This window comes from Symphalangus syndactylus, chromosome 11, assembly GCF_028878055.3.
Source record: "Symphalangus syndactylus isolate Jambi chromosome 11, NHGRI_mSymSyn1-v2.1_pri, whole genome shotgun sequence".
Taxonomy (NCBI): Eukaryota; Metazoa; Chordata; class Mammalia; order Primates; family Hylobatidae; genus Symphalangus; species Symphalangus syndactylus.
Genome location: NC_072433.2, coordinates 15,751,555 through 15,775,610, shown reverse-complemented (window position 1 = coordinate 15,775,610; position 24,056 = coordinate 15,751,555). Strand labels below are relative to the sequence as shown.

The window sequence follows — 24,056 nt, the reverse complement described above, 5'->3', positions numbered from 1 at the left end:
TGTAGATTCTGATGAGAAAATGTCTGCAGTACTATGAAAGATCAAGATAGCAGAAGGCTAAAGCATCAAGACATAGAATTTCAAGGGAACAAGCAAAAAACAACAAAAATGTGATAAAATAGACTTCTTCTAGGGGAAAGGAGCAAGCAGCATCAAACCCATCATTCTTAATGTTTTAGGAGTATGAGAATGTAAAAGTTATTAGTTTTCCCTTAGTTTATGGAAACCAATATATTGTTTCTGAAAGAGACAAAATTCTCTTTCTCATCTTCACATGCAGAACAACTGCAGAATATATAACAGATCTCTGCAGTGCAGAGCGGAGAGGAGATTTTAGTCTTGTCTAATGAAACAGCATACATCTCTGTTCTGAACACTTCAGCGATTTAACTTCCATACCATACATCGCCTTTTTAGTTTTTGAGTATTGAGATGTAAAACTCTACAAGGACCTCATAAATCTAGAAAGGAGACAAGACATGCACACACGAGAAAATCAGAGAACAAGACAATGCGGGATATAGTCGTAAAGTGTGCAGCGCAGACTCTAAGTGCACAGAGCACAGAGGAGGGGAGAGAGCAGGGAAGATTAGGAGCCCTGGGGTAACTACAATGGCAAAGAAGAGACTCAATGGAGCTCAAGATGGAGGGATCTCAAAAAAACATGATTTTACTTAAAAAATACAGGACAACAAAGAAAAGGTTTTGTTGATTCTGTGAACCCTAGCTTTTCTGGATGATAAAATAAGATGTAAACTAGGCTTTAGAGGAGAAATGAAGAATGGAGGGGTACCAGAAGCTGCAATGGGCTAAAAATCATGAGGCTGTGCTCCAGTTACAACTGCATCACCAATCAGCTCAGTGACAGGCATTCCACTGCTCTGGCTGCATTTGTCCTGGGTGGACTTGAGAACCAAATCCGTGGTTGTCACTGTGGTGTTGGAAAAATGTGTTGCTATCAGTAGTGGGGGATGTCTCACAGTAGTTTGTTACATGTTGTAACATTACTTAACTAAAAAAATGGGTTTGGTTATCCTGATAAATAACTGTTACTTTACTCTAATATACTTTTGCAAAGAAGAAGATAAAAAAGGTGAAATTAGTATGGGTGTGCTTGGAATTGACCACAGGACTATGCTTTCATCATCAATAGGGTGTGTAGCATAGAAAAAAAAAAGTCGAAAATTGCTGGATTAGAAAATGAGTGCTAAGGAGGCCAGGAGTTTGAGACCGGCCTGGAAAACATAGTGAGGCCCCTTCTCTACAAAAGCAAAAAAAAGAAAGAAAATGATTGCCAAGACTGTTTTTTGTTTTTTTTTTTGTTTTTTAAAAGATAGGGTCTCATTTTGTTGCCCGGGCTGGAGTGCAGTGGTGTAATCTGCAGACACCAACTCCTGGGCTTAGGTGATCTTCCCACCTCAGTCTCTTGAGCAGCTGGGGCTATAGGCATGCACTAGAATGCTCAGCTAGTTTCGGAATTTTTTGTAAAGATGGGGTCTTGCCATATTATCTGAGTTGCTCTTGACCTCCTGGCCTCAGGTGATCCTCTTGCCTCAGCTTCCCAAAGTGCTAGGATTATAAGCATGAGCCACTATGACTGTGCTCAGCCCTAAGATTCTTTACAGCATTGATAGTTTATGGTTCCAGTCCAGGTGAAACAAAAATTTTAATGTAATTACATATTACTTTTCCTCGGCATACTTAGATTCTATCCTAAAGATCTGAGGACAAAATTTAGTAATAACAGTTGTGTAACTTAATTGCTTTCTGGTTTTGTTCTTAGAGGCAGTCTCTGAAGATGGATTGCATTCTAAAATGTAGTTAGCAAATGTTTACTTCTCATAATGCAGTTTTCCTTGGATAAAACTTTCTTCCCTGCTCAAGGTCTCCCAATCCCTCTCAGATTGGCTTCTCTTTTGTTACAAATTGTGGTGTATGGCACCCGATTGCCCAAACCAGAAATCATCTACTGCATCCAACAATTTGCAAAGAGCAGTTGGTACATTGTCTCAATTTCCCTTCAATACACTCAACCTAACTCCTATAAGCAGTCAAACCTTTTCTGAATTATTGTAGGGGTCCCGTGACCCCAGGCTCTTCTTCAGTCTATATCTTCAGAAGTCCCAAGTTAATTTTGCTAAAATGCAAATCTGACCATGTAATTCCTCTGCTTAAACTTTATAATGGCTCACCACAGCCTTCAAGATAAAGGGGCTAGATGAAGGGACTTTGCTCTATATCCCATGTGATAGGTGAAATAATGGCCCCCCAAAATCACCAGGTCCTAATCCATGGAGACTGTGAATGTTATCTTATATGGAAAAGGGCCTCTGTAGATGTGATACTTTAGGGATCTTGAGATGAGATTATTCTGGATTATCTGAATAGGTCCTATATGTAATTACAAGTGCCCTTGTAAGAGGGAGATTTGAATACCGGCAGAAGAGAAGGCTATGAGATGGCAGAAGAGAAGGCTATGAGACAGCAGAAGAGGGGACAGATTCAGAGAGACAAGATGGCATGCCACAGGCTTTGACTGTGGAGGGAGAGCTCTCAGGGCAAGGAATATAGCGGCCTCTAGGAGCTGGAAAAGGGAAGGAAACAGATTCTCCCAAGAGCTGCCTGAGGGAGTGTGGCCTTGCCACGCCTTCGGCCTGGCAAAACCCACTTTGGACTTTGGCCTCCAGAACTGTAAAAGAACACATTTGACATGTTTTAGGTCACCAAGTTTGTAATTTGTTACAGCAGCAATGGGGCACAAATAAGCTTTCACAAGCACCTTTTGTTTACCCCTACACAGCATTTAGCACAGCGTAACATTTTTACTAAGCTGTCAATCTTGAGGGCAGGAATTATGTGCTTTTCATGTTTGTATCTCCTGTGCCTAGCATACTGCTCTTAAAAATTTATTAAGTAAATTAATGAATTTATTAATGTGATTCAGACTAGAGGATGCCCTCCAAAATTCTCATTTTTTTCCTCTCTATTAATATTCTTTGGTTTTTGGTCAAAGCCCTTTAACTGGGTATAAGGGGGACTTATTTTTTTGGCTGAAGATCTTGGAGTCTTCAGCTCCACAGCAATCTGATCCCTTCCTCTTTCCTCCAGTCAGTCACTGGGTTCCATCATTCTACCTTTCCAGTGCCTTCTTCTTTCCATCCTCTCTGCCTCTATCCTGGTTTCATCACCTCTCACCTGGATAGCACCGTGGCCTCTAAACTGGTTCCCCTCACAGTTTAATCCATCCTTCATCTTGCTATCAGAACACTTCTCTATAACCAAAATAGATCACGTTATTCCCCCAACCCCAGAAAAAAAAAATGCTCATTGGCTCCTTGTGGGCAACATCAGTGTCAGTTCCTCAGCATGGTGTCTAAGCCCCTACTGATCGAACATTTCTAGGCTCATGTTCTCTTCTGTAGACCCCACAAACAGCCACAGCCCCATCCCTCACTTGCCAATTCCTGCTCTGACATTCCCTCCCCATCTCTTTGCCTTTGCTCCTGTTCTTCCTTCAGCTCAGGCTGTTCATTTCCTCTCTTGAAACCTATTGAAATCCTTCCATGCCGGGAAGGGTCAGCTCAAAAGCTACTTGTCAGGCAATACAATGGAGCAAAGGTAGTCTTTTTTACAAATGGTGCTGGAACAACTGAACATCCACATACAAAAAAGTGAATCTAGATACAGAGCCTACACCCTTCGCAAAAATAACTCAAAATGGATCATAGACCTAAATGTAAAAAGAAAAACTCTAAAACTCATAGAAAATAATATAGGAGAAAATCTAGACAGTGTTAGCTATGGCGATCAATTTTTTTTTTTTTTTTTTTTTTTGAGATGGAGTCTCACTCTGTTGCCCAGGTTGGAGTATAGTGGTGCGATCTTGGCTCACTGCAACCTCCACCTCCGGGGTTCAAGAGATTCTCATGCCTCACCCTCCCAGAGTAGCTGGAATTACAGGTGCCCACCACCACACCCAGTTACTTTTTGTATTTTTACTAGAGACGGAGTTTCACCGTGTTGGCCTTGCTGGTCTTGAACTCCTCAGCTCAGGTGATCCACCTGCCTCAGCCTCCCAAAGTGCTGGGATTACAGGAGTGAGCCACCGCGCCTGGCCAGCAATCACTTTTAAAATACAACACACCAAAGGCACAATCCATGAAAGAAATAATTGATAAGTGGGACTTTAAAATTAAAAACTTGTGTTCTGTGAAAGACAATGTCAAGAGAAGGAGAAGACAGGCCACAGAATGGGAGAGAACATTTGCAAAAGACACATCTTTTAAAGCATTGGTATCAAAAATATACAAAGAGCTCTTAAAACTCAGTAATAAAACAATTTAAAAATGGGCTAAAGACCTTAACAGACAGATCACCAAAGAAAGCACACAGATGCAAATAAGCAAATGAAAAGATGCCCCACATCATATGTCATCAGGGAAATTCCAACTAAAACAACAAGATGCCACTACACACCAATTTGAGTGGTCAAAATCTAGAACACTGACAACAGCAAATGGTGGTGAAGACGTGGAGCAACAGGAACTTTCATTCATTGATTGTGGTAATACAAAATTGTGCAGCCACTTTGAAAGAGAGTTTGGCAATTTTATACAAAACTAAATGTACTCTTGCCATATGATCCAGCAATTATGCTCCTTGCAATTTATTTAAAGGAGTTGAAAACTTATACCCACACAAGCATGCACATGGACACATGGACATTTACAACAGCTTTCCTTTTTTAAAAAAATTATTTTATTTTAAAATTTTTATCTATTTATTTATTTACTGTGAGACCCGGTTATAAGACTGGGTAATTTTTGTATTTTTAGTAGAGATGGGGTTTTGCCACATTGTCCAGGCTGGTCTCAAACTCCTGGGCTCCAGCTATTTGCCTGCTTTGGCCTCCCAAAGTGCTGGGATTATAGGTGTGTGCCACCATGCCCAGCCAACAGCTTTCTTTATAATTGACAAAATTTGGAAGCAACCACGATGTCCTTTAGTAGATGAACAGATGAATGAACTGTGGTACATGCAGGGAATGGAGTATTATTCAGCACTAAAAAGGAATGAGCTATCGAGCAATAAAGAGACATGGAGGAAATGTAAACGTGTGTTACTAAGTGAAAGAAGCCAATCCAAAAAGGTTACCTACTGTGGTTCCAACTAGATGATATTCTGGAAAAGGCAAAACCGTGGGAGAAGTAAAAGGATTCATGGTTGTTGTGGGGTTGGGTGGAGGGAGGGATGAGTAGGCAGAGCACAGAAGGTTTTTAGGGCAATGAAGATACTCTGTAAGATACTATATTGAGGGATACCTGTCATTACACATTTGACCAAACCCATAGAATGAATTCCAGTGTAAACTATGTTTACATATGTTCCAACATTCCAGTGTAATACAGTCCAATTCCAAAGTATTCATTGCACGCATGAATTCCAATGTAAACTATAAACTTTGGGTAATGATGTGTCAGTATAGGTTTTTATCCATTGTAATACATGCACCATCCTGCTGGGGGCTGTTGACAATGGGGGAGGCTATGCATGTGTAGGGGCAGTAGGTACACAGAAAATCTCCATAGCTTCCTCTTAATTTTGCTGTGAACCAAAAACTACTCTAAAGAAGTAAAGTCTTGGGGGAAAAAAAGGCATTTGTCTACAGCTTTCCCAGTCTCACCCAGTCAGAATTTCTCCTTCCTCTGGGCGCGTGACTTGGGTGCCTCTATTTCTTGGCTTTCATTTATACTCAGCCTTGAAATGCAGCTGGCTTGTCAACCTCACTAGACTATTAGTTCCTAAGAACAAGAACCAAGTATTATTCGTACTGGCCCAGCATTGTGCTTTGCTCATAGCAGGGGATCAATAGATGTTTATTGAATGAATCAATCTGCCCCACAGCAAGGTCCCTCTTAGTCTATCACATAAAAATTCCATTTGTGTTTTACATTTTAAGGTCAGTTATTATAATATAAGGTCATAATAAGAGGTAAGAGATTGCATAAGAGCCTGAACAATGATGCTGTTTTCTACCATTATGGCATAACCTGAAAATATGTGCAAATAAAGGTAGAGATACCAGCAAATATGAATGAATAATAAGGAAAGGGAATCAATAGTTTTGAATCATATTATTACTTTGTCTTTTGTTATTACCAATCTACATTCCCAATCTAGGAGTAGTGAATGAGATGAATTAGTGCTAGCTTATTTCTTAATTGTGGAATTTGCTGGAAGGCCATTCTGGAATCTTTCTCTCAGAATTATGCAGGCTAGAATGACATGCCAAAACCTCATTTTAAATAGATGCCAGTAAAATAAAACAAATTTATTGCATTATAATAAAATATATCACATTAAAGAAATTGTTTTTGCTGATATATTTGTTCTGTTTATCTATATAATAAAAGAATATATTTTTGTGAAATGTTTTGAATCAGTGCAAAACTGTTCACTTTCAATCTGTTTCACAGTCAGCATCTCTAGGGAAGTACCAGGAGAGAAGATGGGAGAGGCCACAGGCACAGGAAGCAGTGACTTGGTGTCGATTAGACTAGATTAAATATAACTCAGCGGGAACTCTACTTTGCTCTTCCCCACCCCTTTCCCATTTGGTGGGGGTAGTGAGTGGAGGCATGAGGAATGGTGGTGGAAGGAGCATAATACGATTTCTTTATAGGCCCATGAGGCCTCTTTTAGCCTCCTCCCTGTTTTACTAACACAAACAAATTAAGCTGAATAACAAAAGCTAATAAGCAAGGAGAAGTGTTTTGAATAGTGGTTGTGCATTCTAGAGGCTTTGGTTAAAATTTTTAGGTTTTTTTTTTTTTTTTTAAAGAACACTGACTTCTTTTTACTGTTTAAAATATTTTTTTGAATGGCCAATGGACATACATGGGATGCCACACAGATTGCTTTCTCCTTCGTCTGTCTAGCCATCTATTTCTTTTCCCCAGAAGCAACCATGTTCACTGCTTTTTTGGGTATAAATCCAGTGATATTCTGTGTTTTTAAGCAAAAAGCCAGTTTTATTATATCCATCTGTGAAAAAAAGTCTTTTCTACACAAATAGCAGTATTCTTTTTACATCTATTGATCTTACCTTGCTTTGTTCAACTGTGTGTGTGTATGCGATCCTGGGGATTTTCCATGTCAGTGCATAAAATAGCAGTCTCATTCTGGCTAAATATAGTATTTTACTATATAATTGGAGCCTAATTTACTTAACTAGTCCTCTGTTGAGCATTTGGAATGCTTCTAATCTCTTGCTATTATGCAGAGGACTGCAATGAATATCCTTGTACATATATTATTTCCCACATATGTGAGTATAGTAGTAGGATATATTCCTAAAAGAATCACTTAATTAGTCAAAAGGCACATGTATTTCTTTTTGGATGGACATTGCCAAAGACCCATTCACACTCAAAAGCAATGTGTGATATTGCCTGTTTTCCCACATCCTTCCAATTCTCTTGTCTCTCTCTCTTTTAACACATAGAGCTGTGCTGTATCAGAAAATTATGAGTAGCAATACATCCAAGTTAGCTTGTAAGAAAAGGTGTTTTTAAGTATCATTTGCATATAGATAGGTAGAGAAAAATACAGTGAAGAAAATTAGAATCTGTTTCCTTGATCTCAATACTGCCTGAAGAAACATTCCAAAGTAGCATTCAAGCAGAGTGCCTGCATATAGATGGTGCTCAATAAATATTTGTAGAATGACTCCTGTGGCTCTGTTGACTTTTGATAAATTCTTGGAGAGGTATAGTCAAATGACCTAACTTAAGGCCTCATAGTGGTAACGAGATTTTACATTTAAATTATATTTATCTCTGGGATTCATTTTAATATATGCATCTTTTAAGAATTATTCAGCTGAATTGGTTATTTGGCTAACCACTTGTAGGTTGTATGGGAAAAATAAATGCAGAAAACATACTATTAAAGGCAAATTTGTTCTTTAAAGAAGAATTCTGGCCAGGCAGCGTGGCTCACGCCTGTAATCCCAGCATTTTGGGAGGTCGAGGCGGGTGGATCACTTGAGGTCAGGAGTTCGAGACCAGCCTGGCCAACATGGTGAAACTCTGTCTCCACTAAAAATAGAAACATTAGCCAGGTGTGGTGGTGCACGCTTGTAATCCTAGCTTCTTGGGAGGCTGAGGCAGGAGGATTTCTTGAACCCAGGAGGCAGAGGTTGCAGTGAGCCGAGATTGCGCCACTGCACTCCAGCCTGGGTGACAGAGTGAAACACTCTCTCTCTCAAAATAAATAAATAAATAAATAAAAATAAAAGAAGAATTCTAAAACTAAGTTTAGAAAACTTTTTTCCCCAACTTTTATTTTAAATTTGGAGACACATGTGCAGGTTTGCTACCTGAGTACGTTGCATCATTCTGAGGTTTGGGGTATGAATGATACTGCCCCCCACATAGTGAGCAAAGGACCCAACAGTTAGTTTTTTAACTCTTGTCCCTCTCCTTCCCTCCCACCTCTAGTGGTTTCAATTTCTATTGTTGCAATCTTTATGTCTCTGAGTACCCGGCATTTAGCTCCCACTTATAAGTGAGAACATGTGGTATTTGGGTTTCTGTTCCTGCATTAATTTGCTTAGGATAATGGCCTCCAACCTAATCCATGTTGCTACAAAGGACATGATTTCATTTTTTATGGCTGCGTAATATTCCATGGCATATATGTACAACATTTTTTAAATCCAGTTCACTGTTGATGGGCATCTAGGTTGATTCCTTGTTATTGTGAATAGTGCTTCAATGAACATGCGAGTGCATGTGTCTTTTTGGTAAAACAATTTGTTTTCTTTTGGATCTATATCCAATAATGGGATTGCTGGGTCAAGTGCTAGTTCTAAGTTCTTCGAGAAATCTCAAAACTGCTTTCCACAGTGGCTGAACTAATTTACATTCCCACCACCAGTGTATTAGCATTCCTTTTACACTGCAGCCTTGCCAGCATCTGTTATTTTTATTATTATTTTTAATAGCCATTTTGATTGGTGTGAGATCGTATCTTGTAGTTTTGATTTGCATTTCTCTGATGATTAGTGATGTGTAGCATTTTTTCATGTTGGCTGCTTATATATCTTCTTTTGAGAAATGTAGAAATGTCTGTTCATATCTTTTGCCCATTTTAAAATGAGGTTATTTGGTTTTTGCTTGTCGAATTAAGTTCCTTATAGATTCTAGATATTAGACCTTTGTCAGGTACATAGTTTGTGAATATTTTCTCCCACTTTGTAGATTATCTCTTTACTGTATTGATAGTTTCTTTTGCTGTGCAGAAGCTCTTTAATCAGCTCCCAATTGTCAATTTTTGTTTTTGTTGCAATTGCTTTTGAGGACTTAGTCACAAATTCTATCCCACGGCCCATGTCCAGAATGGTGTTTCCTAGGTTGTCTTCCAGAATTTTTATAGTTTGAGGTCTTACATTTAAATACTTAATCCAACTTAATTTTTGTATATGGTGACAGGTAGAAGTCCAGTTTCATTCTTCTGCATATGGCCAGCCAGCTACCTCAGCACCATTTATTGAATAGGGAGTCCTATCCCGATTGCTTATTTCTGTCGCCTTTGTTGAAGATCAGATGGCTGTAGGTGTGTGGCTTTATTCTGGGTTCTCTATTTTGTTCCATTGGTTGATACATCTGTTTTTGTACCAGTACCATGCTGTTTTGGTTACTGTTGCCTCATAGTATAGTTTGAAGTCAGGTAATGTGAAGGCTCCAGCTTTGTTCTTTTTGCTTAGGATTGCTGTGGCTAATCAGGCTCCTTTTGGGTTCCATATGAATTTTAGAATAGTTTTTTCTAATTCTGTGAAAAATGATGTTGGTAGTTTGATAGGAATATCATGGAATCTGTAGACTGCTTTGGGCAGTATGGCCATTTTAATATTATTAATTTTTCGAATCCATGAGCATGGAATGTTTTTCCATTTGTTTGTGTCATGTAAGATTTCTTTTAGCAGTGTTTTGTAGTTCTCCTTGCAGAGATCTTTCACTTTCTTGAGGTATTCTGGTAGTTTTATTTTATTTTGTCTATTGTAAATGGAATTGCTTGATTTGGCTCTCAGCTAGAATGTAATTGGTGTATAGAAATGCTACTGACTTTTGGGTATCAATTTTCTATCTTGAAACTTAACTGAAGTCGTTTATCAGTTCCAGGACGCTTTTGGTAGAGTCTTTAGAGTTTTCTAGGTATAGAATCACATTACATGCAAAGAGAGCTAGTTTAACTTCTTTTTCTATTTGGATGCCTTTTATTTCTTTCTCTCTCGCCTGCTTGCTCTGGCTAGCACTTCCAGTACTACCTTGAACAGGAGTGGTGAGACGGGCATTCCTGTATTGTTCCAGTTCACAGGGGGAATGCTTCTAGTTTTTCCCATTCAGTATGATGTTGGCCCCGGGTTTGTCATAGATGGCTAGTTTCTGGAGGATTTTTATCATGAGGGGATGCTGGATTTTATTAAAAGCTTTTCCCATGTCTATTGAGATACACATATGGTTTTAATTCTGTTTATGTGGTGAATCACATTTATTGATTTGTATATGTTGAACCAAACTGGCATCCCATGAATGAAGCCTACTTGATGATGATGAATTAACTTTTTAATGTGCTGTTAGGTTTTGTTTGCTAGTATTTTGTTAAGGATTTTTGCATCTATGTTCATCAGAGATATTGGCCTGTAGTTTTCTTTTTTCATTGTGTCTCTGCCAGAATTTGGTATCAGGGTGATGCTGGCTTCATAGAGTAAGTTAGGGAGGAATCCTACCTCCTTAATTTTTTGGAATAGTTTCAGTAGAATTGGTACCAGCTTTTCTTCTGGCAGAATGTAGCTGCGGATTCATCTGGTCTGAGGCTTGTTTTTTTTTGTTTGTTTGTTTGTTTGGTAGGTTTTTAATTACTGCTTCAAGTTTGGAATTCCATATTGGTCTGTTCAGGGTTCCAGTTTCTTACTGATTCAATCTTGGGAGATTGTGTATTTCTAGGACTTTATCCACTTCCTCTAGATTTTCTAGTTTGTGTGCAGAGAGGTGCTCATTATAGTCTCTGAGGATCTTTTGTATTTCTGTGAGATCACTTGTAATGTCACTTCTGTTGTTTCTGATTGTACTTATTTGGATCATCTTTTTTGTTTGTTTGTTTGTTAATCTAGCTAGCAGTCTATCGATCTGGTTTATCCTATCAAGGAATCAATTTTTTGTTTTGTTTGTTGTTTGTATCAATTTTTGGGTCTCAATTTCATTGAATTCTGCTCTAATTTTAGATTTTTAATTTTGTCTGATAGCTTTGAAGTTAGTTTTATCTTGTTTTTCTAGTTGCTGTAGGTGTTATGTTAGATCATTAATTTGGGCTTTCTAACTTTTTAAGGTAGGCATTTAGCACTATAAACTTTCCTCTTAACACTGCCTTTGCTGCATCCCAGAGATTTTGTATGTTCTGTTCTTGTTTTCATTTATTTTAAAGAATTTTGTGATTTCTGTGTTAATTTTGTTGTTTACCCAAAAATCATTCAAGAACAAGTTGGTTAATTTCCATGTGACTCTGTGGTTGAGAAAACACTTGAAAGAAGGAAAAACAACACTAGTCCTCCAATTCTGGCATTTTAGTATATTTTTCCTCAGTCTTTTCACTCCCTATGTTTATAGTAATGTGTATGTATCATACACACATATCTGTCACATATACATATAGATTCATCATTATGTATTTTACAGAATTAAAACCAGTGAAAAAATAATTACATTGCCAGCATTAGGCTCAATAATATACATTCTTTTATTATCTTAAAATAAACTTTTTATCAATTTTTGTGGCTTCCTAAAACTTTACCAGCTGAATATATATTAATTTATTTAAACATTGCCTTGTTCAAAATTTGGGTCACTCTTCTTACTATAAATGACATTATGGTCAGCATCTTTTTCTGTTTCCTTATAATGTATTTTCAAAACAGAATGTTTAGAACAAAGGGTACAAACAGGATCAAGGTTCTGCCTCAAGTCTCTGTTCACTGTTCACGTGTACCTGGGCAATCCAATCTGCCTGCAAAGCTTCAATCACTCCCTTTGTGCTGAGGACCCAGAAGTCTATATGTTTAGGCTAGACCTTTTATAATACTCCAGATCTCTATATATTTACCATTGTCTATCTTCCCCTCCATTCCCACAAGCACCTCAAATCCACTGCTCACAATTGGACTCATGTTTTTCACCAGATTCTGACCTCCTACTAGCTGCCAAATCTTGGTAAGTAGTGCTTGTATCCACCAGGTACTCTAACCAGAAACAGAGTCATCCTGGATACCTCCCTTTCCCTCTGCTTCTCTGTCTTGCTGGTGTCTTAATAAGTGCTGCTTCCACATTCCTTGTGGTTTCTCTTCATCTGCTTTATTGCATCATGGCTTATGGTCCTGCTGTAGTTTCCTAACCAGTCCTTTGGTTGACACTGTTGCTCAAGATACTCAAGGATCAGGGCCGGGCGCGGTGGCTCACGCTTGTAATCCCAGCACTTTGGGAGGCCGAGGCGGGCGGATCACGAGGTCAGGAGATCGAGACCACGGTGAAACCCTGTCTCTACTAAAAATAGAAAAAATTAGCCAGGCGTGGTGGCGGGCGCCTGTAGTCCCAGCTACTCGGAGAGGCTGAGGCAGGAGAATGGCGTGAACCCGGGAGGCGGGGCTTGCAGTGAGCCGAGATCGTGCCACTGCATCCAGCCTGGGCGACAGAGCGAGACTCCGTCTCAAAAAAAAAAAAAAAAAAAAGATACTCAAGGATCAGTTGTTTTCTTCCAGCTTTAAAACCTGTAAGGGCGACTGGGCACGGTGGCTCATGCCGGTAATACCAGGAATTCTGGAGGCCAAGGCGGGCAATTCACTTGAAGTCAAGAATTCGAGACCAGCCTGGCCAACATGGTGAAAACTCGTCTCTATTAAAAATACAAAAATTAAGCCTGGGCGACAAGAGTGAAACTCCGTCTCAAAAAAAAAAAAAAAAATTAGCCGGGCGTGGTGGCAGGCTCCTGTAGTCCCAGCTACTTGGGAGGCTGAGGCAGGAGAATCGCTTGAACCCGGGAGGTGGAGGTTGCAGTGAGCCAAGATCGCGCCACTGCACTCCAACCTGGGCGACAGAGTGAGACACCGTCTCAAACAAACAAACAAACAAATAACCCCAAAAAACAATCTGTAAGGGCTCCCAATTATCTTGTGTTTGTCAAACATTTCCACTAAAATACCCCTAACAGGCAATGCCAACATAGACTGTTAGTTAAGAACACCTTTGAAATCCTTGTTTTATCTTAAAAATTCACGTGAACTGTAAGGTTTATTTATGTTTGGGTTTATCTTCACATAAAATAATTCTGCTTCCAAAATCTTTCAGTGAAATTGATGTGCCCTGGCTGGGCATGCCTGTAATCCCAGCACTTTGGGAGGCTGAAGTGGGCAGATCACCTGAGGTCAAGAGTTCGAGACCATCCTGGCCAACATGGCGAAACTCTGTCTCTACCAAAAATACTAAAAAATACCAGTGGGTGTGGTGGCAGGGGCCTGTAATCCCAGCTACTCGGGAGGCTGAGGCAGGAGAATCGCTTGAACCTGGGAGGTGGAAGTTGTAGTGAGCCGAGATCACGTCATTGCACTTGGGTGACAAGAGCAAGACTCTGTCTCAAAAATAAAATGAAATAAAATAAAATAATAATAATAATAAGAAAAAGAAATTCATGTGCCCTGTAAGTGGGCAATAACCTTTTATGACTTTCTCTGTGACATAACCCCACTTGCAAACACACCAGTCTGAATAACATGGAATAAAATCTGCATAGCTCAGCATGGCGTGGAACCTCAGCACGTACTGTATCTCTGGGTCCTCACTTCTCACTACTGCTTCCTGTTATCCTTCATCAGAGCCATACAGGGCCTCTTGCTGTCCTCACCACATTCCATCCAGTTGACATGCCACATATTTTACTCAGGTCTCCACCTGTGTCCCTTACCAAGAATGCCCTCTTGACCCTGCATCCTTTGATTTATTTACCTTCTGCCCTACAGTTTAGTCTACCCTGGTGTCAGATATATTCTTAATTTTCACATCTGCCCTTCTCTCCTCTATGAAGACTTTTCTGACTTTACCAAGTGTGAATATATGTGTATGTATTTATATATATCTATTTCTCTTATAGTTTCTGTGATGGTTAATTTTATGTGTCAATTTGGCTAGGCCACAGCATCCATATGATATTTGGTCAAACATTACTGTTAATGTTTTGTGAGGGTATTTCTGGATGAGATTAACATTTAAATCAGTGGGCTTTGGGTAAGACAGATTACCCTCCATAAAGTGGGTGGGCCTCATCCAATCAGTTAAAGCCCTGAATAGAACAAAAAGAAGCTGGGTATGGTTGCTCACGCCTGTAATCCCAGCACTGTGGGAAGTTGAGGCAGGGAGATCACCTGAGGTCAGGAGTTTGAGACCAGCATGGTCAACATGGTGAAACCCCGTCTCTACTAAAAATACAAAAATTAGCTGGACGTGGTGGTGCGTGCCTGTAATCCCAGTTACTTGGCAGGCTGAGGCAGGAGAAGCACTTGAACCCAGGAGGCAGAGGTTGCAATGAGGTGAGATTGCACCACTGCACTCTAGCCTGGGTGACAGAGTGAGACTGTCTCAAAAAAAAGAAAAAAAAGGAATGACCACTCCCACCCCTCCTGCTCTTCTCTTTAGCAAGAGTGAATTCTGCCTTCAGACTTGAACTGCAATGTGGGCACATCCCTGGCTTTCCAGCCTGCTGGTCTACCATGTAGATTTTGGACTTGCCAACCTCTGTAACTGTGTGAACCAATGCCTTAAACATGCTGTCTCTCTCTATACATCCAATTGGTTCTGTTTGTCTCTTTTCCCTTCTCCACTCCCTCTTTCTCTCTCTCTCTTTTTTTTCCCTTCCCTTCACTCATTCTAATCTCAGTGATTTGAAACCCCATGAAGACAGGGAATCTGTGGCATCTGTCTCTGCTTCCCAAGTACCTAGCTCACAATGTGGCAGATAGAGGCATTCATTTCATATTTTTGAATAAATGGAGGAATGGATCATGTTTCCTTTTTTTTTTTCTTTTTTTTTTGAGGCACAGTCTCACTCTGTCACTCAGGCTGGAGCATGATCTCGGCTCACTGCAACCTCCACCCCCAAAAGGTTCAAGCAATTCTCCCACCTCAGCCTCCCAAGTAGCTGGGATTACAGGCATGCACCACCATGCCCAGCTAATTTTTGTACTTTTAGTAGAGACGGGGTTTTCCCATATTGGTCAGGCTGGTTTCAAACTCCTGACCTCAGGTGATCCACCCACCTCAGCCTCCCGAAGTGCTGGGATTACAAGTGTGAGCCACCACTCCTGGCCTTGGATCGTGTTTCTGATGTGCCTCACCAAATTGCTTTCTTATGCCCCAAGAGATATATGCCATCCCAGTTACAGCGTCCAGCTTAGATGATCACATTAAACATTTTGGGCAATAACCTAATAGATACATGTTACACTGTTTTATTGTAATATTATTTTTGATTATGAGGAGGCTGCTCATTTTCTCATGTTTATTTTCATGAATTGAGACTCTATGCTTTTTAAATTTCTTTAACCTACCAGAGTCTTGGAGATTTTCTTCACATTTTGTGTGGACTATTAATTATTTTTACGTAATGTTTGATTCTGAAGTGTTTATATAAAAACGACAATAAAACATTCTCTGCGTCTCTGCTGTATTTGCTGCAAATACTTTTTTTTCACATGGTTGCTTATCTCCATTTTGGTACCTTTTAAAATAACAATTCTTCACATAATAAAGGTATATTTATATCTACAATTCAATGTGGTATATGCCATGGTTCTCTAAAGATGCAGATATTAATATTCTTAGATTAGGCTTTTATTATATTTTGAAAGCAATGCATTCAAATGGGAAGGTATAATTAGAATCCAAATATCTGCCCTCGATGATCCATTTAGTATGCAGTAGCCAGAAGGAGTCTCTTAAAAAGCAAGGTCATGTTGTTCCTTGGTTCAAAACTCTCCAGTGCTCTCCCACCCCATGCAGAATAAAATCCAAAGTCCTTCCTTCGACACAGAACCTCCATTATCTTGCCTCTGACCACTTCTGCCTCTTCTCCTACTCCTCTCTCTCTTCCTCCCTCAGCTCTAGCCAGGAACTCTCCTGGCTCTTCCTGAAACCCACCAAAGATGCTCCCAAAGCGGGCCTTTACATGACTGTTCCTTCTATGTGCACTGTCCTTTCCCTAGACTTCCTCCCCTCCCAAGTGTCATCAGAGTGGGCTTCCCTAGGCCATCTAAAATAGCTCACCAACCCTCACCCCTGCACTGTCAAGCATGTGTAACAACCTGACTTTCTTTGTTCTCTTCATTGCTGTTTTCCCCAATAATCAACTAGTTGAATACATGAATGACTAAATTCAAGGATGCATCTGATAACCTCTGAGGTGACAACTACATGAAATGCATTTGGTATTTTTCTTAATTGTAAAAAAAAATCCTTTTCTCTTACATATTAAAAATACTCCTAACATTAGTGTTGTTTTTGTTTGTTTGTTTGCTTTGTTTTTTGGCACCTTCTGTGTTCTGTAGTTCACTAGGGTTTTGTGGAGTTTGGGAAACGCTGTCGTGGAAGACAGAATAAAGGTGAGGTGACTGCCCATCTGTCTCTTGTCATTATTCAGCATCCCTCAGCTTTTCAAACAATTATAAAAGGTGGTAGATAAAAAGAATATCATCATTTACCTACATCTGTGTTTGAGAATAGCATTCAAAAGAGATGGTTTTAATAACAGAAAAGTTACTTCATAAGGAGTTTGGATTAAAAACAAGAATATAAATTGAAAGAGAATTGGGAATCTGAAAATAAGGAAAATATTTAACAACATTAGTGACCCAGGAGGAATATAATGCTATAATGCTTATGAGACGATAAAAATGGTAAGAAGGACCCAAAAAATCAAAGCAGTTATATAGGCATGAAATTTACAAAAATAAAAAATAGCATGATTTCTAAAATGCAAATGATACAGCTGGAGGAAAATTATCAGAGAGATATATTTTGTTACCAGTGAAATCAGAAATGCAAAAACACTGAAAAGCGGCCAGTATAGTGGAAAAGGAATTAGTAGGTAAAGGCTTTTTAAAAACCTTACTCATATGCTGACAGAAAGACTGGTGGCCTCCTAAAGACTGAGCAGCATGGGAGTGTTACCTGCTGAAACAGGGACAATAAAATTATTGGGCTTAAAAATCAGTAGCAAATAAAAAATCAGTAGCTTAGTGTCCCAAGAGCCAAGGGAGTGATTCTGCCACCTCCCCCATGTCTCACTTCAAAAATAGCATTTTTATGTGCTGGTCACTCATTGACTTTAAAAACTAAGTTATTTACAGCATTAGGAGATATACCTAATGCTAAATGACGAGTTAATGGGTGCAGCACACCAACATGGCACATGGATACATATGTAACAAACCTGCACATTGTGCACATGTACCCTAAAACCTAAAGTATAATAAAAAAAAAAACTAAGCTATTTGTAAAAGATTTTTATTTTATTTTATTTTATTTTATTTTATTTTATTTTATTGAGACAGGGTCTGGCTCTGTCACCCAGGCTGGAGTGCAGTGGCACAGCCTGGGCTCACTGCAACCTCCGCCTCCCAGGCTCAAGCAATCCTAACCACCTCAGCCTATTCTGAGTAGCTGGGACTACAGGCATACGTCACCATGTCCAAATAATTTTTGTATTTTCTTGGTACAGACAGGGTTTTGTCATGTTGCCCAGGCTGGTCTCAAACTCCTGAGCTCAAGTGATTCGCTTGCCTTGGCCTCCCCAAATGCTGGGAGTACAGGCATGAACCATTGCGCCTGGCTTGTAAAAGGTTTTTAAACTTTGTTTGTAACGTCATTATCAAAAACTTCAGCAAATATATTTATTCATGATGTTGCAATAGATGTTACAAATAAACTAGATATTGTCCTTCAAATGCAAATTCTTACATATTTACTCACAAGAATCATCAGAGAAATAAAACAACAATATAGTGTTTTGTGTATACACACAAAATGAGTCCCAAGCATTATTTATAATCTGTTGTTACAAAAAATTCATTTTAAAAAGCTTCTGGGCATGTTCTGCCTAAGGATCATGAAATATAAAACAGGGAGAGGAAATGATTTTTGCATATAATCAGTGTCTAGATTAGGAAAAGAACAACTTAAGAGCAACTTAACAAAAGATAGAATAGCTCTTTTTAGCAGTGTATTAGCTGGAAAATAGGTTTGAATAGGAAGAGAAGAAAAGGAAAGCTTTTTGTATTTTCTTTAAATATTAGAAACAAAAGATTTCCAGTTAGCCTGTGATCTTCTATCCTGGAAAGAATGAAGTTTGTAAAAATATGTTTAAGGTTGATGAGAGAGAGGAGTGCTGAAAGGGATTAATATATTCCCTAGTTGAGTAGTGCTAAGGAGGGAGATAATAGCTGACTAATATTTCTAGTAGATACATTATTTTAAAAGGATAAATTAGCATGGTAGATGGCAATGAAATATGAACAGGTAATGAATACAAGGAAAAAGAAAAATGGAGCTGAATGTTAGACAAAGCTTATGAAAGAATTCTTGGTCAAGGTAATAGATACTAGATACAAAGTAGGAAATTAAATGTTTATAAAGACTCTGTGCTGGTCAGAGTTTCATGAAAAGGCACAGAATCCACTATGGCTAGTTTTAAGGGGATTATATTTTTATTTTTATTTTTATTTTTATTTTTATTTTTTGAGACAAGGTCTCACTCTGTCACCCAGGCTGGAGTATAGTGGTTTGATCTTGGCTGACTGCAACCTCCGCCTCCCAGGCTCAGGCAATCCTTCTGCCTCATCCTCCTGAGTAACTGGGATTACAGGCACGTGCCACCACACCTGGCTAATTTTTGTATTTTTTTTGTAGAGACGGGGTTTCACCATTGTTGCCCAGGCTGGTCTCGAACTCCCGGGCTCAAGTGATCTGCCTACCTAGGCCTCCCAAAGTGCTGGGATTACGGGCTTGAGCCACCATGACTGGTAGCAGAGGAGATTAAAAAAAAAAAAAAGTATAAAACATTTTTCAGAGCCTTCTTGGAAGACTTGACCAGGAAGGCTGCTGTCTCTTCCAAGATGAGGAAGCAGTACGTTCAGAGGAGAGCCAAGAAGGTGAGCTGCTTTGAATGAACCACACACTTCCGTAATGGTAGTGGACGGTAGGACCATGGAAGCCATAGAAAAGCAACTTCCAACTTTCTTCCATGCTTTAAAAGCCAAGGTGAGTGCACCAAAGAGGTAGAACCTAAGACACACCCAGATCCCTAGCTTAAGGAGTTCTAGAAATGCAGCTTTTATTTGTTTTATTTTTATTTCTATTTTTTATTTTTTTGAGACAGAGTCTTGTTCTGTCGCCCAGGCTGGAGCACAGTTGGCTCACTGCAACCTCCACCTCCTGGGTTCAAGCGATTCTCCTGCCTCAGCCTCCTGAATAGCTGGGACTACAGGCGTGGGCCACCATGCCTGCCTAATTTTTTGTATTTTTAGTAGAGATGGGGTTTCACCATATTGGCCAGGCTGGTCTCAAATTCCTGACCTCGTGATCTGCCCAGCTCGGCTTCCCAAAGTGCTGGGATTACAGACATGGGCCACCGCGGCTGGTTACAGCTTTTATCTTTTTGGCTTCAGCAGTACAGGAAGGCACTTAGAAAGAGTTTGGAATGGATGGAGAGTGCCTATACCCATAATGCACACTACTGACTTCATTCGTAGAGAAACTGAAAGGAGAACACCTAAAACAACAAATCAGAAACATAATTAAGAACCAGTTCTTCTGGTCGGACATGGTGGCTCACATCTGTAATCCCAGCACTTTGGGAAGCTGAGTTGGAAGGATTGTTTAAGCCCAGGAACTTGAGACCAGCCTGGGCAATATAGTGAGACTCTATCTCTATGAAAAATAAAAAATAAATTAGCCAGGTGTGATGGCTCACACTGGTAATCCCAGCTACATTCAGAAGGCTGAGGTGGAAGGATTGATTGAACCCAAGATGTTGAGGCTTTTAGTAGAGGCTGCAGTGAGCCATGATTACACCACTGCACTCCAACCTGGGCAACGGAGCTAGATCCTATCTCAAAAACAAAAACAAAAAAAACCAAAAAACCAGTTCTTCCTAAGTTTCAGCATTCATTGTTAGCTCTGCCTAAGTATCAAAAGGACTGTTATACAGAATTTGAAAGATAGTATTTAAAATAAGAGTAAGAAATACCTTCAAGCTACACTTTTATTTGGAAACTGTGATACTATTGTTGTGACATTGTTACTTGTAGGAGGCAGCAAAGAAGAAAGTAAGTTGTCTGGCATTGGTAAGTGCTGGAGAATCAAGTGCATATAAGATTGTTTTAGATACACTATGATGAGGATAAAAGGCCCTAAAACCATCATCAAGAAGTCAGGCCAGCACTAATTCTAATTGTGTTAATGTCTAAAATGATAGCTGGGTTTTCTAGCAATATGACGGAATTGTGGCAGATATTGTGATAAAAGCTCCTGCTACGAACACATCTAAATGATCAAGAAAACAATGTAAATACAAGGCACAGTTCTCAAAAATGTTCCTGAGGGTACAAGCATGAAGAGGGAGCTAGAACTGAAGCAAAAGCTGCAGGCTTGCTTGGGGTGTTTGCTGGTCTCTGACCTGGAGGCTTGTTTCAATGGCCACATGTGGTGGAGGCAGGGGATCAGCATTTGGATTCTCAGTTTGCAGGAAAAGAGAGCAAGACCCAGACACACACCTGGGAGTCTCAGAGTAGGACTCTTCTTTTCTTTCCTTTCTTTCCTTTCCTTCCCTTCCTTCCTTTCTCTCTTTCTTTTCCTTTCTTTCTTTCTCTCTCTCTCTCTCTCTCTCTCTCTCTCTCTCTCCTGCCTTCCTGCCTTCCTTTCTTTCACACAGAGTCTTGCTCTGTTGCCCAGGTTGGAGTGCAGTGGTGCGATCTCAGCTCACTGCAACCGTTCAAGCCATTCCTGTGCCTCAGCCTCCCAAGTAGCTGGGATTATAGACATGTGCCACTACACCTGGCTAATTTTCATATTTTTAGTAGAGATGGGGTTTCACCATGTTGGCCAGGCTGGTCTCAAACCCCTGGCCTCAAGTGATCTGCCCACTTCGGCCTCCCAAAGTGCTGGGATTACAGGTGTGAGCCAACATGCCCACCCCAAAGTAGGACACTTTCCATGAAAATGTGGGCTACAAAAATCTGCCTTCACGGGAAGATGCCAAACTCTGACTGGGAAAGAAAACGGTCTTCCTGGAGAATTCATAACCATATGCCTGACATCTTGTTGTCAGGTTTGTAAATTCAAACTATTTGCATGGTATGTGGTGGTCCGAGAATAGAAATAGAAATAGTACCTGGGGGATCTTCCTCTACTTCCCTCTTACTATACATTCCCAATCTCTCATTTTTTTTTTGTCTATTTCAGTTCAATTCATATGGTTATTCTGATACCTAAACTACTCTTCTGCAGTTACACATTGTTTAACTCTTTAACCAAATGAGTAAAAGTAATCATTCATGGCAACTTGATCCCTAAGGAGTCAGACTATGGTTAGAAACAGACACTGAAGTCAGTCAGATTTGGCTTTTCATTTGAGCTCAATTCATAATCTTGAGCAAGTTCCCTAACTTCTCTCTTAGTTTCTTCATCAGCCAAATAGGGATAATAATAGCACCTACCAATGAGAAGTTCATGTTGAGCATTTAGCACTTACTTGGCACATAATGAAGCCTTAAGAAATGCCAGCCATGTATTAACAATGGCGAGCAAATCCTTATGACCTAAATTTCTACATATCCAGGATTCTAGGTCCTTAACTTCCTTTATGAAAAGCATAACTAAGGCCAGACGCGGTGGCTCAAGCCTGTGATCCCAGCACTTTGGGAGGCCGAGGTGGGCGGATCACAAGGTCAGGAGATCGAGACCATCCTGGCTAACACCGTGAAACCCCGTCTCTACTAAAAATACAAAAAAATTAGCCGGGCGTGGTGGCGGGCGCCTGTAGTCCCAGCTACTCGGGAGGCTGAGGCAGGAGAATGGCTGAACCCGGGAGGCGGAGCTTGCAGTGAGCTGAGATTGCGCCACTGCACTCCAGCCTGGGTGACAGAGCGAGACTCCATCTCAAAAAAAAAAAAAAAAAAAGGGAAAAAAAAGCATAACTAAGCATTACAGTTTAGCTCATTCATCTTCTAGTTTTAAAATTTTCTACCAACTTTGTTAGATATTAGGTAATTTATATCTTTTCATATTAAATTGGTTGTTAAGCAAAGAATACTATAAGCCAACAGATCTTTTCACTTTGTATTTCTCCAGGATCCCAAATAATTTCTTAGGAGTAGGATGTGAACTCATTAAATCTTTCAAGACTTTCTTATATAATTTCTAGCACTTTACAATATAGAAGGGGCTCAATACATTCGTTTGGATATAAAAGTGGATTAACGTATGTTAGAGTCATCGCTAACAGAGTTGGCAGGAATCTTAAGGGCCTAGTTTGACCAGTTAGTTGATGTTTAATCCGTATCAACATGTCATTCTCAGCCAGAAGTTATCTGGATCAGAGCTTGTCTATTAATCTCCAGTGACAGAAATTCACTCTTCTAAGGCAGTGCATTCTTGCTGTGAGTTCCATGCCTCTGAAATTTGATGTGGATTAGTTCTCTCCCTGAGCATACCTTGAAGCCAGACTCAGCACTTCATCACATCCCCAGGGTGATATTGTGAAATATATATTTGGTCTTCATCCTGTTTCCTGGAATACATACAGCTCCTAAAATCTTTAGACTCTCTGGAGTGATGAGTATCTTTGTATGCTAATAGGATGACTGGTGGCTGGGGGTCCCTAGGCGGCTTCAGAATGGGGACAGGCCACTGAAAGACCAAGGCATGACGAGAGGGTTGGGACTTTCAGTGCCACCTCCCCAACCTCTTGGGAAGGCTTAAGGTTAAGCCAATCACCAATGGCCAGTGATTTAATCAAGCATGCCCACATGATCAAGCCTCTGTCAAAACCCAAAAGAACTGGATTCAGAGAGCTCTGGATAGCTGGACACATGGAGGTTCATGGAGGGTGGTGCCCATGGAAAGGGCATGGAGCTTTCATGCCCTTCCCACATACCTTGCTCTATGCATCTCTTTCATCTGGCTGTTTATCTGTATTCTTTATAATAAACTGATAAACATATATAAAGTGTTGTTGTGAATCATTGTAGCAGATCAAACTGAAAGAGGGGGTCTTGGGAACCCTGATTTATAGCCAGTCAGTCAGAAGTACAGGTCACAAGCTGGCATTTGTAACTGGCATTTGAGGTTGGGGGCAATCTTGTGGGACTGAGCCTTTAACCTGAGGAATCAGATACTCTCTTTAGGTAGATAGTGTCAGAATTGAATTGAATTATAAGACACCCAGCTGGTGTCCACTGCAGAGTTGCTTGGGGTTTAGCAAGAAAACCTCAAACATCTGGTGTCAGAAGTGTTGTACTAAGAAAAGTAAAAACCCTGGGTTTTTCTGATCATTCCTAACCAGAGGGTAGATCCAATTCCACAAATCTTTATGTTGGGGCTTAGAAATTGACACCCCTGGCTGGGCATGGTGGCTTATGCCTGTAATCCCAGCACTTTGGGAGGCCGAGGCAGGTGGATCACTTGAGGTTAGGAGTTTGAGACCAGCCTGGCCAACATCTCTACTAAAAATACAAAAATTAGCCAGGCGTGGTGGTGGGTGCCTGTAATCCCGGTTTGGGAGGCTGAGCCAGGACAATCGCTTGAACCTAGGAGGCAGAGGTTGCGGTAAGCTGAGATCACGTCACTGCACTCTAGCCTGTGTGACAGAGCAAGACTCTGTCTAAAAGCAAAGAAAAGAAAGAAAGAAATTGACACCCCCAATATAGCACCCTGGCATGCTAATTATTTTCGATTAAT

At 40.1% G+C, this 24,056-nt stretch overlaps 1 protein-coding gene across 4 annotated transcripts in view; it reads right to left on the bottom strand.

The window, feature by feature from the left end:
- Nucleotides 1-24,056, bottom strand: part of CPA6 (carboxypeptidase A6) — a 366,630-nt gene that overhangs the window by 45,443 nt on the left and 297,131 nt on the right. The window contains exon 9 of one of the 4 annotated variants that reach the window (XM_063611542.1): nucleotides 1,329-2,689. The exons of the other annotated variants lie outside the window; for them this stretch is intronic. Coding sequence (XP_063467612.1) covers nucleotides 2,475-2,689 — 215 coding nt within the window. The 3' untranslated portion in view covers nucleotides 1,329-2,474. Of the gene's footprint in view, nucleotides 1-1,328; nucleotides 2,690-24,056 lie in introns of those variants that run through there. 4 annotated transcript variants of the gene reach the window in all.